Raw genomic sequence first — 15,124 nt, 5'->3', positions numbered from 1 at the left:
AATTCAATAAAGTTAGTCAGACATGGCCATCCCTGAACAAATCCATGCTGACTGTCCTTGATTAATCCATGTCTTTCTAAATGAAGATTTATCCTGTCCCTCAGAATTTTTTCCAATAAATTTTCCCAGCACCAAGGTTAGGCTGACTGGCCTGTAATTACTCTGTCTATCCCTTTCTCCCTTTTTAAAACAACGGTACAACGTTAGCAGTCCTCCGGCACAACAACAGTGGATTGGAAAATGATGGTCACAGCTTCTGCTATTTCCTCTCTTGCTTCTCTTAACAGTCTGGGATACATTTCATCCAGGCCTGGAGATTTATCCACTTTCAAACATGCTAAACCCCTTAATACATCCTCTCTCACTATGTTTATTTCATCTAATATTTCACACATCTCCTCCCTGATTGCAATGTCTGCATTATCCCTCTCTTTTGTGAAAACAGATGCAAAGTATTGAGTAAGAACCATACCCATGTCTTCCACCGCCATACACAGGTTACTTTCTCTTTTTTAAATTCATCATGGGATGTGGGCTTCGCTGGCACGGCCAACATTTATTGCCCATCCCTAATTGCCCTTGAGAAGATGGTGGTGAGCCGCATTCTTGAACTGCCGCAGTCCATGTGGTGAAGGTACTCCCACAGTGCTGTTAGGGAGGGAGTTCAAGGATTTGACCCAGCGACAATGAAGGAACGGCAATATACTTCCAAGTTAGGATGGTGTGTGACTTGGAGGGGAATGTGGAGGTGGTGGTGTTCACATGCACCTGCTGCCTTTGTCTATCTAGGTGGTAGAGGTCGCGGGTTTGGGAGGATCTGCCGAAGTAGACTTGGCGGGTTGCTGCAGTGCATCTTGTAGATGGTACACACTGCAGCCACGGTACGTCAGTGATGGGAGGGAGTAAATGTTTAAGGTGGTGGATGGGGTGCCAATCAAGCGGGCTGCTTTGTCCTGGATGGCGTCGAGCTTCTTGAGTGTTGTTGGACCTGCACTCATCCAGGCAAGTGGAGAGTATTCTATTACACTCTTGACTTGTCGATGGTGGAAAGGCTTTGGAGAGTCAGGAAGTGCAACACTGGCCAGAAATACCAAGCCTCTGACCTGCTCTTGTTGCCACAGTATTTATGTGGCTGTTCCCAGTTAAGTTTCTGGTCAATAGTGACCCCCAGGATGTTGATGGTGGGGGATTCAGTGATGGTAATGCCGTTGAATGTCAAGGGACGGTGCTTAGACTCTCGCGTGTTGGAGATGGTCATTGCCTGGCACTTGTGTGACGCGAATGTTACTTGCCACTTATCAGCCCAAACCTGAATGTTGTCCAGGTTTTGCTGCATGAGGGCATGGACTGCTCCATTATCTGAGGAGTTGCGAATGGCACTGAACACTGTGCAGTCATCAGTGAACATCCCCACTTCTGACCTTATGATGGAGGGAAGGTCATTGATGAAGCAGCTGATGATGGTTGGGCCCAGGACACGGGTGGCGTGGGGAGGGAGAGGGAGAGGGAGAGGGAGAGGGAGAGGGAGAGGGAGAGGGAGAGGGAGAGGGAGAGGGAGAGGGAGAGGGAGAGGGAGAGGGAGAGAGAGAGTTTGTGTGTGTGTGTGCGTGCCTGGGGCCACTCTGGGACCAGGCCCAGCTTCGGCCACTCAGTCAGCTTCCTGCCCTTCCCGTTCCTGGCCCGCTTAGCTCAACGTACAGCACAGGACACCACCCACGCTGGGGCTGATGCCTGATCAGGGATGTTTCCAAACTAAAGAGTCCCGGACTGGAGAGGTATAACCTGTATTACAAAATGATTATCTGACAGTTTCTAATATTGCTAATTTCTAACATCTTCCCCTTCTGATAAAACGTCATCGACCTGAAACGTTAACTCTGTTCCTCTTTTCACAGATGCTGCCCAACTTGCTGAGTGTTTTCCAGCAGGTCTTTATGCAACACGAGAGAGGGCTTGAAAATGTATGTTTCAGCTATTCCTTATGGACGATAGGTCCCCAAAGTTTTGTAATCATTGTAGAAACAAAAGAATGAGACGACATATTCAGTTTATTCAATCATCTAGTTCTTCAGTTACACACCTTGAAGGAAGGGAGAATGTTTTCTGGAGCAGGTGCCAGTTTGCTAGAAGTAGAGTTTGGTAAAGGAGATTGGGAGACAGTCAGCAGACAGGGCAGAATCTAACAGATAAGGGTAGAAAGATCATCTGTAGAACTGGTCAAGCAGGTGTACCTGTTTAGGTACGAGTGATGTGAACAAAAAGGGTGAAGAGGAGAGTAACCACGAGTGACGACATGACTCTAAGGAACAAGTGGATAAAACATTACAGGTAGTAAGAATAGGTGAATGTTGATTGTGGGGGATTCTACAGTGAGGAGGGTAGATAGAAACATAGAAAATAGGTGCAGTAGTAGTCCATTCGGCCCTTCGAGCCTGCACCACCATTCAATAAGATCATGGCTGATCAGTCACCTCAGTACCCCTTTCCTGCTTTCTCTCCATACCTCTTGATCCCTTTAGCCGTAAGGGCCATATCCAACTCCCTCTTGAATATATCTAACGAACTAGCATCAACAACTCTCTGCGGAAGAAAATTCCACAGATTAACAACTCTGCGTGAAGAAGTTTCTCCTCATCTCAGTCCTAAATGGCTTACCTCTTATCCTTAGATTATGACCCTTGGTTCTGGACTCCCCCAACATCGGGAACATTCTTCCTGCATCTAACCTGTCCAGTCCCATCAGAATTTTATATGTTTCTATGAGATCCCCTCTCATTCTTCTAAACTCCAATGAATACAGGCCCAGTCTATCTTTATATGTCAGTCCCGCCATCCCGAGAATCAGTCTGGTGAAGCTTCGCTGCATTCCCTCAATAGCAAGAACGTCCTTCCTCAGATTATGAGACCAAAACGTAACAGAATATTCCTGGTGAGGCCTCACCAAGGCCCTAGACAACTGCAGTAAGATCTCCCTGCTCCGATACTCAAATCCCCTAGCTATGAAGGCCAACATGCCATTTGCCTTCTTCACCGCCTGCTGCAACTGCATGCCAACCTTCAATGACTGATGTACCATGATACCCAGGTCTCGTTGCACATCAGGAAAGGATGAACAGGCTGGATCTCTTTTGTCTTGAAAAAAGGCTGAGGGATGACCAAATAGAGGTCTTTAAAATTATGAAAGGTTTTGATAGAGTGGATACAGAGAGAATGTTTCCACTTGTGGCGAAGAGCATAACTAGAGGCCATCAATATAAGATAGTCACCAAGAAATCCAATAGGAAATTCAGAAGAAATGTTTTTACCCAAAGAGTGGTGAGAATGTGAAACTTTCTACCACGGAGTGGTTGAAGCGAATAGTATTGACGCATTTAAGGGGAGGCTGGACAAACACATGAGGGAGAAGGGAATAGAGGGTTAAGCCAACAGATTTAGCTGAGGAAAGGTGGGAGGAGGCTCGACTGGAGCAAAAACGGCGACATGGACTCGTTGGGCCGAATGGTCTGTTTTTGTGCCGTATATCCTATGCAATCTTTCGATCACACCATCATAATGATCATGAGCTCTAGATTAAGTTATCAAACTATGAAACTTGAGGGAAATAATGTTACTCACTTTCCACCACTCCTGGGATTGCCTTGTAATTTTGGAATTGGTAGAAGGATTTTTCCAACATGTATTCGGGATTGATCTCTTCAACACGAAGCAGGTTCAAAACCATGTTATAGGTCAGATGAAATGCACTGTTAAGGGGATCAGGTGAACCCTGAAAAATGAAAAAAAAATCAAATTGCTAAAACATGTTCACAGAAAAATTACTTTAGTTGACCCAACTACAGTCTTGCATAACAAAATGTCACAAATATTTCAAAACCTATTCCCCTCTCAAGACCTTATTAACTTCTTGTTTAAAATAAAAGTACCCCATGTTAAACGCGCCATCTTGTAGCTTAACCTCAACTTTTATCAGCACCAATTGCAATAAGTTATCAGGAGGGTAACCAGCTGAAGGAATGTTAAACACATCTCTTCACTTATAATATGTTTAAAAAAATACATAAATAGAAGGCTGTATTATTTCTGGAATATATTCGAAGATGAGAGCATTGGTGGGCCGCGCCCTTAGCTATTTGTATACTGGTCACACTATAGCAAAAGTGAACAAACTATATGGCAAACACTTTTCTGTGGTGGTTTCAGATTTCTTTTTGGGTTTGCTATTCTGGGCAGAGCACAGAAAGGACAGTAGATCTGACCATTTGTTGACATGGGGCATGAATCTCCCAGGCACTGATCTTCACAGCCCAGGAGAACTTGGCCCATTAAATTCTTGGCATAGCCATGCGCCCCTCCTACTCCATGATATCTGCTGCTGGCGTTGCAGTGAAACCACCTTCTTGGTGATGCCGGACCCCGCTTAGGGTTAACTGGAAACAGAACCAGCCAGGTTTATGTGGAAGGGTGGAAAGAGAGACAGAATAGGGGATGGTACAGGGTTGGTTTGGAAGAGGGTGAACAGGGACTCGGGGCCAGAGAATTGGGGCACCGTGCAGGATGTGAGTGTGACAATGGACTGGGGTCATAGGTGGGGGTCACTCTGGAAATGTGGATCGGAGAGAGGAAAACTGGGGATAGGAGGTTGGGGCTTCAGCTGGAGGGTAGAGGCGCAGACTGGGGAATGGAGTAGAATGGGCGTGGAGCCCAGAATCTTGTGCAGAGCCAGAACAGAAGAATTGGAAATAAGACAATGGAGACTGAGGGTTTGCATTTGGAGAACCAAGGAGGAAGGGAGAACGAAGGTTTTTGCACTAAGGGCTGATAGACAATGGGATGCTTCACCACTAGTGGCTGTTGAGGCAGTGACTAGAATATTAAAAACAGAATCAGATAAGTATTTAAAGAGAAATAATATAAAAGTATCTGGGGGAATGGGGATACTGGAGTGACAGCATCGTCACAGGCATCAGAGACCGAATGGCCTGCCCCTGTGCTGTAATTATCATTCTATGAAAACTTTCCTTTATTGAGTCTGTTTAGAAACGTTGCTGCTGAGGACAGTGTGCCCTGTGAGAAGTGCCCCAAACACTGAGCCTGTTGTGTACTAGCTGCACGTAGGATATCAGGCTGCTACAGCTATCACTGTCAGTTGCATATAGACCATCAGTGAGTTATTCTATTACTGTTGCTTATGAGGGGAATCTTGCGTGTTACCAGTTTTAATATTAGTTATCAGAGCAAATTCAGCAAGTTACTATTAGTTACTGTTTCTTTCGTGAATCCTTCCCCCACCTTTGGTTTCATTTCTTCCCCACCCTCAGGTTCCCTTCTTTGGCTCCTGGTTCTCTGAACAACTTCTATAATGGCAATTGGTGAGAAACCACAAGCAAAGATACTCAACTACAGGTGACACAACCTATAAAAACTAAATACAAGAACATTTGCAGACATCGTGTAATCAAATCTCCAGGAATACTTCCAGTGATTATCAGAATCTTCAGTTTTCTGTTGTAGTGGAGCTTCACTGGTGATTTTATACAGAATTAGAACAAAGGGTGTGTTTGCTCCTCAAATGGTTGACTCTGAACTTAAAAAGAAAACCCTTACTCTCTAGCCGTGGCTTCTCTGCCTCCTCAAACTAGACTGCCTCCGACCATGTGCGCTCTTTGTTCTTTAGCTGAGGAAGAAGTCCAAGACTTCTTTGATCCTTCCCCAGCTTTCTGAAACTTGTTTACTCACAATAGTTCATGGATTAGCAACACTGAATTTTTCCAAATTAGGTACAGGTACAATGTCCCAAATCCTTAATTCCGAAAACGGGACATTTTTTAACAAAAGCACATTTCAGATCGAGTAGCCTGGAATCCGGAATCATTGTTTGAAAACCAGACATTTTTGACAAAAGCGCATTTCAGATCGAGTTGTCCGGCGTGCGCTTGGTTCGAGCCTTGTCGAATGACCCTCGACCCAACCTGACCCATGTGCCCCCCTCGGTCCGACCAAACATAACCCATGGACTCTGGTATTTATCAAGATTTACAGGTATTGTGAATGTGTTATTTATTCAATATCATGCTTTATGAGAACATTCCTTTTAATATTTTATACTTAAGTTTGGGTTGTGCTAAGCAGTTTTATCGTCAGACCCGAAATATGGAAAAATCCAAAAACCGGCACAGCATCAGCTTGAAACACAGTAACTGCACACTTGAATCCACAGACTCAGCAATTCTTAAATTTAAGTTGATATCTCACTTCTGTCCAATTTACCTCAGATAACCATAATACTTCAGCTATGTGTGCCCGACAACAAAAACACTCTAATGCGAATATACACCGCTAACTAGTTAAGATGTGCTGCATATATGATACGCTAGAATTATGAGTCAATTTGTATCTCTTAAAAACAAAGGTTTCTTAGCAGTCTGTAACTGGTAGTCACAGTACACTGCATCAAATTCTAAAAAGCATGAAATACTGCAAAATATATTGAAACGGCGAATGCATTAAACATTAAGTCAACCACCATCAAAATATTTAACATATATAAACAGTCGTGTTCATAAAGCACAAATGAGCTACTTTGTTATACCAATATAAATGATCAATGGCAATACAGAACTACTTTTTACAAAGTTATAAAATGTCAAAAAAACACATTTGGAATAGCACAGCTTTCTGTTTCCCTATCCCTCCCCCAAAACATTTTTATACAAAGTACCTCTTTCAAATACCAGTTTCTACTCTGGCCAACTCTTCTGAATCAAGAGGCCAGTTTTTATTAAAATTACAGGCACTTTTTTGGCAACCAACAAATTGCTCCATATATTATAGACATTGCACAATATTTTAATAGAACTGTTGAGGTTGATTTAAAATCGATTTTCAATTACACTTTAAGGGCCCAAGTTTCCACACGCGCCTAGAACGGCGCTGTCCCGACCTGGACGCCCGTTTTTCACGCCACAAAGTGCGCCTAAAAAAATCCTCGGTATTCTCCACCTACTTGCAGGTCCTCTGGCCCTTGGCACAGCCAGCACAAGCTGTGGGAGGGCGGAGCCAGGTCCCTGCGCTGAAAACAGTGCCGGGACCTCTGCACATGCGCGCTACAGTGGGCATGCAAGTGCAGTAGGTCCAGGCTCCGAACTGTGTGGGAGGGGCCCGAAGCACGCAGCCCCTAGCCCTGGCTGAATGGCCTCACTGGGGCTGCGTGAATAAGGCTCCTCCCATGGCCAGCTCCTGCTCCCCCCCTCGACCAGACCCGACACTCGCTCCCCGCCCCGCCTCCGGACCAGACCCGACACCCACTCTTTCCTCCCTCCCCCTCCCCCCCTGCCCTCGCCTCCGGACCAGACCAGACCCGACACCCGCTCCCCGCGCCTCCGGACCAGACCAGACACCTGCGCCCCGCCTCCGGACCAGACCAGACACCCGCGCCCCGCCCCGACTGACCCGACCCGTGCTCCTGTTCCCGCTCCCCGCCTCGACCCGACCGCGCTCCTGTTCACGCTCCCTGCCTCCCCGACTGGACCCGACCCGCGCTCCTGTTCCCGCTCCCCGCCTCGACCCGACCCGCGCTCCTGTTCTCGCTCCCCGCCCCCCCCGACTGGACCCAACCCGACCCGCGCTCCCGCCCCCCGACCCGACCTCCCCCCCCACTGGACCCGACCCGACTCCCGCTCCCGGACTGGATCCGACCTGACCTCCCCCCCCCCCCCTCCCTCTCTCTCTCTCCCCCCCTCCCTCTCTCTCCTTCTTTTCCCCCCCTCTTCCCCCCCATCCCTCCCCCTCTCCTCTCTCTCTCCCCCCATCCCTCTCCTCTCTCTCTCTCTCTTCCCCCCCTCGCTCTCCCTTCCCCCCCCTCCCTCTCCCCCCCCCATCCTCTCTCCCCCTCCCTCCCTCTCTCTCTCTCTCTCCCTCCCTCTCCCCCCCTCCCTCCCTCTCTCTCCCCCCCTCCCTCCCTCTCTCTCCCCCCCTCCCTCCCTCTCTCTCCCCCTCTCTCCCCCCCTCCCTCCCTCTCTCTCCCCCTCTCTCTCCCCCTCTCTCCCCCCCTCCCTCCCTCCCTCTCTCTCTCCCTCCCTCTCCCCCCCCCCCTCCCTCTCTCTCTCTCCCTCCCTCTCCCCCCCTCCCTCCCTCTCTCTCCCCCCCCTCCCTCTCTCTCCCCCCCTCCCTCCCTCTCTCTCCCCCCCCTCCCTCTCTCTCCCCCCCTCCCTCCCTCTCTCTCCCCCCCCTCCCTCTCTCCCCCCCTCCCTCCCTCTCTCTCCCTCCCTCCCTCTCTCTCCCTCTCTCCCCCCCTCCCTCCCTCTCCCTCCCCCCCTCCCTCTCTCTCCCCCCCCTCCCTCCCTCCCTCCCTCTCCCTCCCTCCCTCCCTCTCCCTCCCTCTCCCCCCCTTCCCCCCTTCTCTCCCCCCCTTCCCCCCTTCCCCCCTCCCCCCTCCCCCCTCCCCTCTCTCTCTCTCTCTCTCAAATCTGGTGCTGGGGACGGGCCGGCAGCCTTCGGTCCCGAAAGGCCTGCCTGAAGCACTTTCACACAGGTAGGAAGATGGTTTATTTAATCTTTTCTTTGCTTATAAATGTTTATTCAGGTTGGATTTATTTGTATAATATTTGTATAAGTATAAATAAGGATTTATTATAGAATTTAATGACTTCCCTTCCCCCCCCCCACCTCATTCTGGATGCCTAATTTGTAACCTGTGCCTGATTTTTTAATGTGTAGAACAGGTTTTTTCAGTTCTACAAAAATCTTCACTTGCTCCATTCTACTTTAGTTTGGAGTACGTTTTCACTGTGGAAACTTTCAAATCAGGCGTCAGTGGCCGGACACACCCCCTTTTGAAGAAAAAATTCTGTTCCAAAGTAGAACTGTTCTACCTGACTAGAACTGCAGAAAAAAAAATGTGGAGAATTGCGATTTCTAAGATAGTCCGTTCTCCACCAGTTGCTCCTAAAAATCAGGCGCAAATCATGTGGAAACTTGGGCCCTAAGTGAGGCACTGTACAGCAGACAATCTAAATACAACCACCCAAAAGCCAAGTCTGGAAACCAATTCCAAAGGTTCTATTTTTTGGTTTCAAATCACAGCTTTCAAATTCCTATGAGTGAATATGTGAAATGGCCAGTTATTCAACCCCATGGAAAATTTTAAAAGACTGCTGCACAGGTAAGGATGGTCTCATAAAGCTTACACATCATCTGGCAATACATTCTCAGGAAATCCAGAACCAGTTTAAAGCTCTACTTCAACCAGATACTGGGCAAACTTGACAGAAATGCATACCGGCAGATGAATTCTACTTCACTTTTGTCCAGTTCACAACCAGAGCAGTAATTATGCAATACAGCAGGGACCAAATTTTTGGCAGGTATACAAGCTGTTCTGTTTTCCAAACTGCAGTAAAACCATGACATTCATTGCAATTTTTCACCTCAAAGCCAAAATATGAACACAGTTCTGCCCAAGGACTGATGCAATTATCAGCATCATGGATAAGAAGATAGCACAACACAAATTACTTGAAAAAGTAGTCCATCAATATAAATATGCAATAAAACTGGGTTGCTTCCATGTTCCCAGTGATTTTGTAGTTAAAATGTCAACATAGACTAATGAACTAAAAAGTTAATTGGATTAACGTTTTAATTGCCTCACAAAAAAGACAGTCGTTACTCGTTGAAACTTCAGATAAGTAAATCTGAACAGAAGTCAATATTACTGGCATTGTAGAATGCAAAACTACAAGATTTTATTGTTACTGCAGTATCTGAAACTATCCAACCCAGAAAATTAATGGAAGTGCAATACAAAGTAAATACAGATAGATCCGGATAAGAGTACCTTGTTATGTTTTGTCCTGCAGTCAATTTTTGATGTCTTGCAGCTAGCTTGTCTCCGTCGCATAATGCACAGTAATCAGCCATCAAATCCCTCAATTTTCCCTGCCACAAAGATAAACACAGATGAGGGAGGCCATTTGGCCCATTTACCTCATCCTTCCATCAAAAGCTAGATTCCCTCATCAAAGCATCCAAGTATCCCTTGAAGTACTCAAGTTTTTGCCTCCATTAGCCTATCCAGAAGACAATTCCATATACTGTTCACTGTTAAGCAAAGAAGTATGGCATCAATCCAAAATTTTCCTTTTACAAGTTTGCACTTTACGCCCCACTGATCCACCAGTCATCATTTAACTTAAAATAGGATATAGAGGCTCTGGAGAGAGTGTAGAGAAGATTTACAAGGATTGTAACCAGAAATGCGAGGGTATACCTATCAGGAAAGGAAAAACAGGCCGGATCTCTTTCCTCTTGAAAAGAGAAGGCTGAGAGGTCTTTTAAATGATGAAAGGTTTTGATATAGATACAGAGTGTGTTTCTACTGAGGATAAATTTTTTCTATTCTCCTTAATATTTTTATACATCTGTAATGTCCCTTCTCAGTCACATCCTATTGAGAATGATATACAGCACAGAAACAGGCCACTGGCCCAAACCAGTCCATGCCGGCGTTTATGCTCCACTCAAGCCTCCTCCAGTCTTTCCTCATCTAAATCTATTAGTATAACCCTCTTATCCCTTCTCCCTCAAATGCTTATCTAGCCTCCCCTTAAATGCATCTATACTATTCGCTTCAACCACTCTCTGTGGTAGCGAGCTCCACATTCTCACCACTCTCTGGGTAAAGAAGTTTCTTCTGGGTGACTATCTTCTACTGATGGCCTCTAGTTTTGCTCTTCCCAACAAGTGGAAACACTCGCTGTATCTACTCTATCAAAACCTTTCATAATTTTAAAGACATCTCAGGAGTATAATGTTGGAAAGTGTGAGGTCATGCACTTTGGCAGAAAAAAATCAAAGAGCAAGTTATTATTTAAATGGAGAAAGATTGCAAGTGCCGCAGTACAGCGGGACCTGGGGGTATTTGTGCATGAAACGCAAAAGGTTAGTATGCAGGTACAGCAAGTGATCAGGAAGGCCAATGGTATCTTGGCCTTTAGTGCAAAGGGGATGGAGTATAAAAGCAGGGAAGTCTTACTACAGCTATATAAGGTACTGGTGAGCCCATACCTGGAATACTGCGTGCAGTTTTGGTTTCCATATTTACAAAAGGATATACTTGCTTTGGAGGCAGTTCAGAGAAGGTTAACTAGGTTGATTCCGGGGATGAGGGGGTTGACTTATGAGGAAAGATTGAGTAGGTTGGGCCTCTACTCATTGGAATTCAGAAGAATGAAAGGTGATCTTATCAAAACGTGTAAGATTATGAGGGGGCTTGACAAGGTGGATGCAGAGAGGATATTTCCACTGATGGGGGAGACTAAAACTAGAGGGGCACGATCTTAGAATAAGGGGCCACCCATTTAAAAAGAGATGAGGAGAAATTTCTTCTGAGGGTTGTAAATCTGTGGAATTCGCTGCCTCAGAGAGCTGTGGAAGCTGGGACACTGAATAAATCTAAGACAGAAATAGACAGTTTCTTAAACGATAAACATAGAAACACAGAAAATAGGTGCAGGAGTAGGCCATTCGGCCCTTCGAGCCTGCACCGCCATTCCATGAGTTCATGGCTGAACATGCAACTTCAGTACCCCATTCCTGCTTTCTCGCCATACCCCCCATGTAAGGACTACATCTAACTCCTTTTTGAATATATTTAGTGAATTGCCCTCAACAACTTTCTATGGTGCAGAATTCCACAGGTTCACCACTCTCTCGGTGAAGAAGTTTCTCCTCATCTCGGTCCTAAATGGCTTACCTCTTATCCTTAGATTGTGACCCCTGGTTCTGGACTTCCCCAACATTGGGAACATTCCTCCTGCATCTAACCTGTCTAAACCCGTCAGAATTTTAAACGTTTCTATGAGATCCCCTCTCATTCTTCTGAACTTCAGTGAATACAAGCCCAGTTGATCCAGTCTTTCTTGATATGTCAGTCCCGCCATCCCGGGAATCAGTCTGGTGAACCTTCGCTGCACTCCCTCAATAGCAAGAATGTCCTTCAAGTTAGGAGACCAAAACTGTACACAATACTCCAGGTGTGGCCTCACCAAGGCCCTGTACAACTGTAGTAACACTCCCTGCCCCTGTACTCAAATCCCCTCGCTATGAAGGCCAACATGCCATTTGCTTTCTTAACCGCCTGCTGTACCTGCATGCCAACCTTCAATGACTGATGTACCATGACACCCAGGTCTCGTTGCACCTCCCCTTTTCCTAATCTGTCACCATTCAGATAATAGTCTGTCTCTCTGTTTTTACCCCCAAAGTGGATAACCTCACATTTATCCACATTATACTTCATCTGCCATGCATTTGCCCACTCACCTAACCTATCCAAGTCACTCTGCAGCCTCATAGCATCCTCCTCGCAGCTCATACTGCCACCCAACTTAGTGTCATCCGCAAATTTGGAGATACTACATTTAATCCCCTCGTCTAAATCATTAATGTACAATGTAAACAGCTGGGGCCCCAGCACAGAACCATGCGGTACCCCACTAGTCACTGCCTGCCATTCTGAAAAGTACCCATTTACTCCTACTCTTTGCTTCCTGTCTGCCAACCAGTTCTCAATCCACGTCAGCACACTACCCCCAATCCCATGTGCTTTAACTTTGCACATTAATCTCTTGTGTGGGACCTTGTCGAAAGTCTTCTGAAAGTCCAAATACACCACATCAACTGGTTCTCCCTTGTCCACTCTACTGGAAACATCCTCAAAAAATTCCAGAAGATTTGTCAAGCATGATTTCCCTTTCACAAATCCATGCCGACTTGGACCTATCATGTCACCTCTTTCCAAATGCGCTGCTATGACATCCTTAATAATTGATTCCATCATTTTACCCACTACCGATGTCAGGCTGACCGGTCTATAATTCCCTGTTTTCTCTCTTCCCTCCTTTTTTAAAAAGTGGGGTTACATTGGCTACCTTCCACTCCATTGGAACTGATCCAGAGTCTATGGAATGTTGGAAAATGACTTTCAATGCATCTGCTATTTCCAAGGCCACCTCCTTAAGTACTCTGGGATGCAGTCCATCAGGCACTGGGGATTTATCGGCCTTCAAGCCCATCAATTTCCCCAACACAATTTCCCGACTAATAAGGATTTCCCTCAGTTCCTCCTTCTTACTAGACCCTCTGACCCCTTTTATATCCGGAAGGTTGTTTGTGTCGTCCTTAGTGAATACCGAACCAAAGGGGATAAGGGGATAAGGGGTTATGGGGAGCGGGCGGGGAAGTGGAGCGGAGTCCATGATCAGATCAGCCATGATCTTATTGAATGGCGGAGCAGGCTCGAGGGGCCGTATGGCCTATTCCTTATTCTATTTCTATTTCTAATGTTCTTATGTTCTCTTTTCAAGAGAGAGAGACCCAGCCTGTTCAACCTTTCCTGATAGGTATACCCTCGCATTTCTGGTTATAATCCTTGTAAATCTTCTCTGCACCAGAGCCTCAATATCCTTTTTATAATATGGCGACCAGAATTGTACACAGTACTCCAAGTGTGGTCTAACCAAGGTTTGATACAAGTTTAGCATAACTTCAATACTTTTCAATTCTATCCCTCCAGAAATAAATCCTAGTGCTTGGTTTGCTTTTAAATGGCCTTGTTAACGTGTGTCGCTACTTTTAGAGATTTGTGTATTTGTACTCCGAGATTCCTTGGTTCCTCACCCCCACCCAGACTTGCACCCTCCAAGTAATAAGTGACCACCCTATTCTTCCTACCAAAATGTAATACCTCATATTTATCTCTGTTGCAATTAATTTGCCAATTATATACCATTCTGCAAGTTTATTAGTGTCCTCCTGTAATTTGTTGCCATCCTCCTTAGTCTTGACTATCCCACCCCCCCCAAATTTGGTGTCATCCGCAAATTTCGAAATTGTGTTTTTGATTCCAAAATCTAAATCGTAAATATAAATTATTAACAACAGTGGTTCCAGTAATGACCCTTGTGGAACACCAAAACCCACCTTTGGCCATTGTGAATAGCTACCCTTTACTCCTGCTCTCTGCTTTCTATCTTGTCTGAGTAAAATTGAAGTTAATAGGAATCGGGGGAAAACTCTCCACTGGCTGGAGTCATACCTTGCACAAAGGAAGATGGTTGTGGTGGTTGGAGGTCAATCATCCCAGCCCCAGGACATCACTGCATGAGTTCCTCAGGGCAGTGTCCTAGGCCCACCATCTTCAGCTGCTTCATCAATGACCTTCCCTCCATCATAAGTTCAGAAGTGGGGATGTTCGCTGATGATTGCACAGTATTCAGTTCCATTCGCAACTCCTCATAAAATGAAGTAGTCCATGCCTGTGTGCAGCAAGACCTGGATGACACTTCCCCTTGATATTCAACGGCATTACCATCGCCGAATCCCCCAACATCATCATCCTTGGGTCACCATTGACCAGAAACTTAACTGAACCAGCCACATAAACACTGTTGCAACAAGAGCGAGTCAGAGAGAGAGTATTCTGCAGCGAGTGTCTCACCTCCTGACTCCCCAAAGCCTTTCCACCATCATTCCATCACACAAGTCAGGAGTGTGATGGAATACTTTCCACTTGCCTGGATGAGTACAGCTCCAACAACACAAGAAGCTCGACACCGTCCAGGACAAAGCAGCCCGTTAGATTGGTACCCCAGCCACCACCTTATACATTCACTCCCTCCACCATGGGCACCGTGGCTGCAATGTGTACCATCTATAAGATGCACTGCAGCAACTCGCCACAGCTTCTTCGGTAGAACTCTCAAATCCACAGCCGTTACCACATAGAAGGACAAGGGCAGAAGATGCATGGGAGCACCATCACTTCCAAGTTACATACCATCCTGACTTGGAAATATATCAGCGTTCCTTCATCGTCGCTGGATCAAAATCCTGGAACTCCCTTCTAACACCACCTTCAGTGATAGCACCTAAAGACTGTGGGCTAGACTTTCCACTAGGTGGCTAAGGCCCAAAAAATATGGGCCATGTTCCAGCGATGTGGGACGTCTCGGCCGTGCTGATCGCCGGCACATCACCCATTTTTTTTTGCGCTTTTCCATTCGGCCTTACCACGGCGATGTCAAATGGGCGATCTGATTTTTCGGCGATCTCACGATCGCCCAAA

At 46.2% G+C, this 15,124-nt stretch overlaps 1 protein-coding gene across 1 annotated transcript in view; it reads right to left on the bottom strand.

Moving 5' to 3' along the window:
- Positions 1-15,124, bottom strand: part of mtrex (Mtr4 exosome RNA helicase) — a 266,450-nt gene that overhangs the window by 103,536 nt on the left and 147,790 nt on the right. The window contains exon 16 of the mRNA XM_070868803.1: positions 3,616-3,766. Coding sequence (XP_070724904.1) covers positions 3,616-3,766 — 151 coding nt within the window. The remainder of the gene's footprint in view (positions 1-3,615; positions 3,767-15,124) is intronic.

This window comes from Pristiophorus japonicus, chromosome 2, assembly GCF_044704955.1.
Source record: "Pristiophorus japonicus isolate sPriJap1 chromosome 2, sPriJap1.hap1, whole genome shotgun sequence".
In the NCBI taxonomy this organism is placed as follows: Eukaryota; Metazoa; Chordata; class Chondrichthyes; family Pristiophoridae; genus Pristiophorus; species Pristiophorus japonicus.
This window is presented reverse-complemented; position numbering and strand designations above follow the sequence as displayed.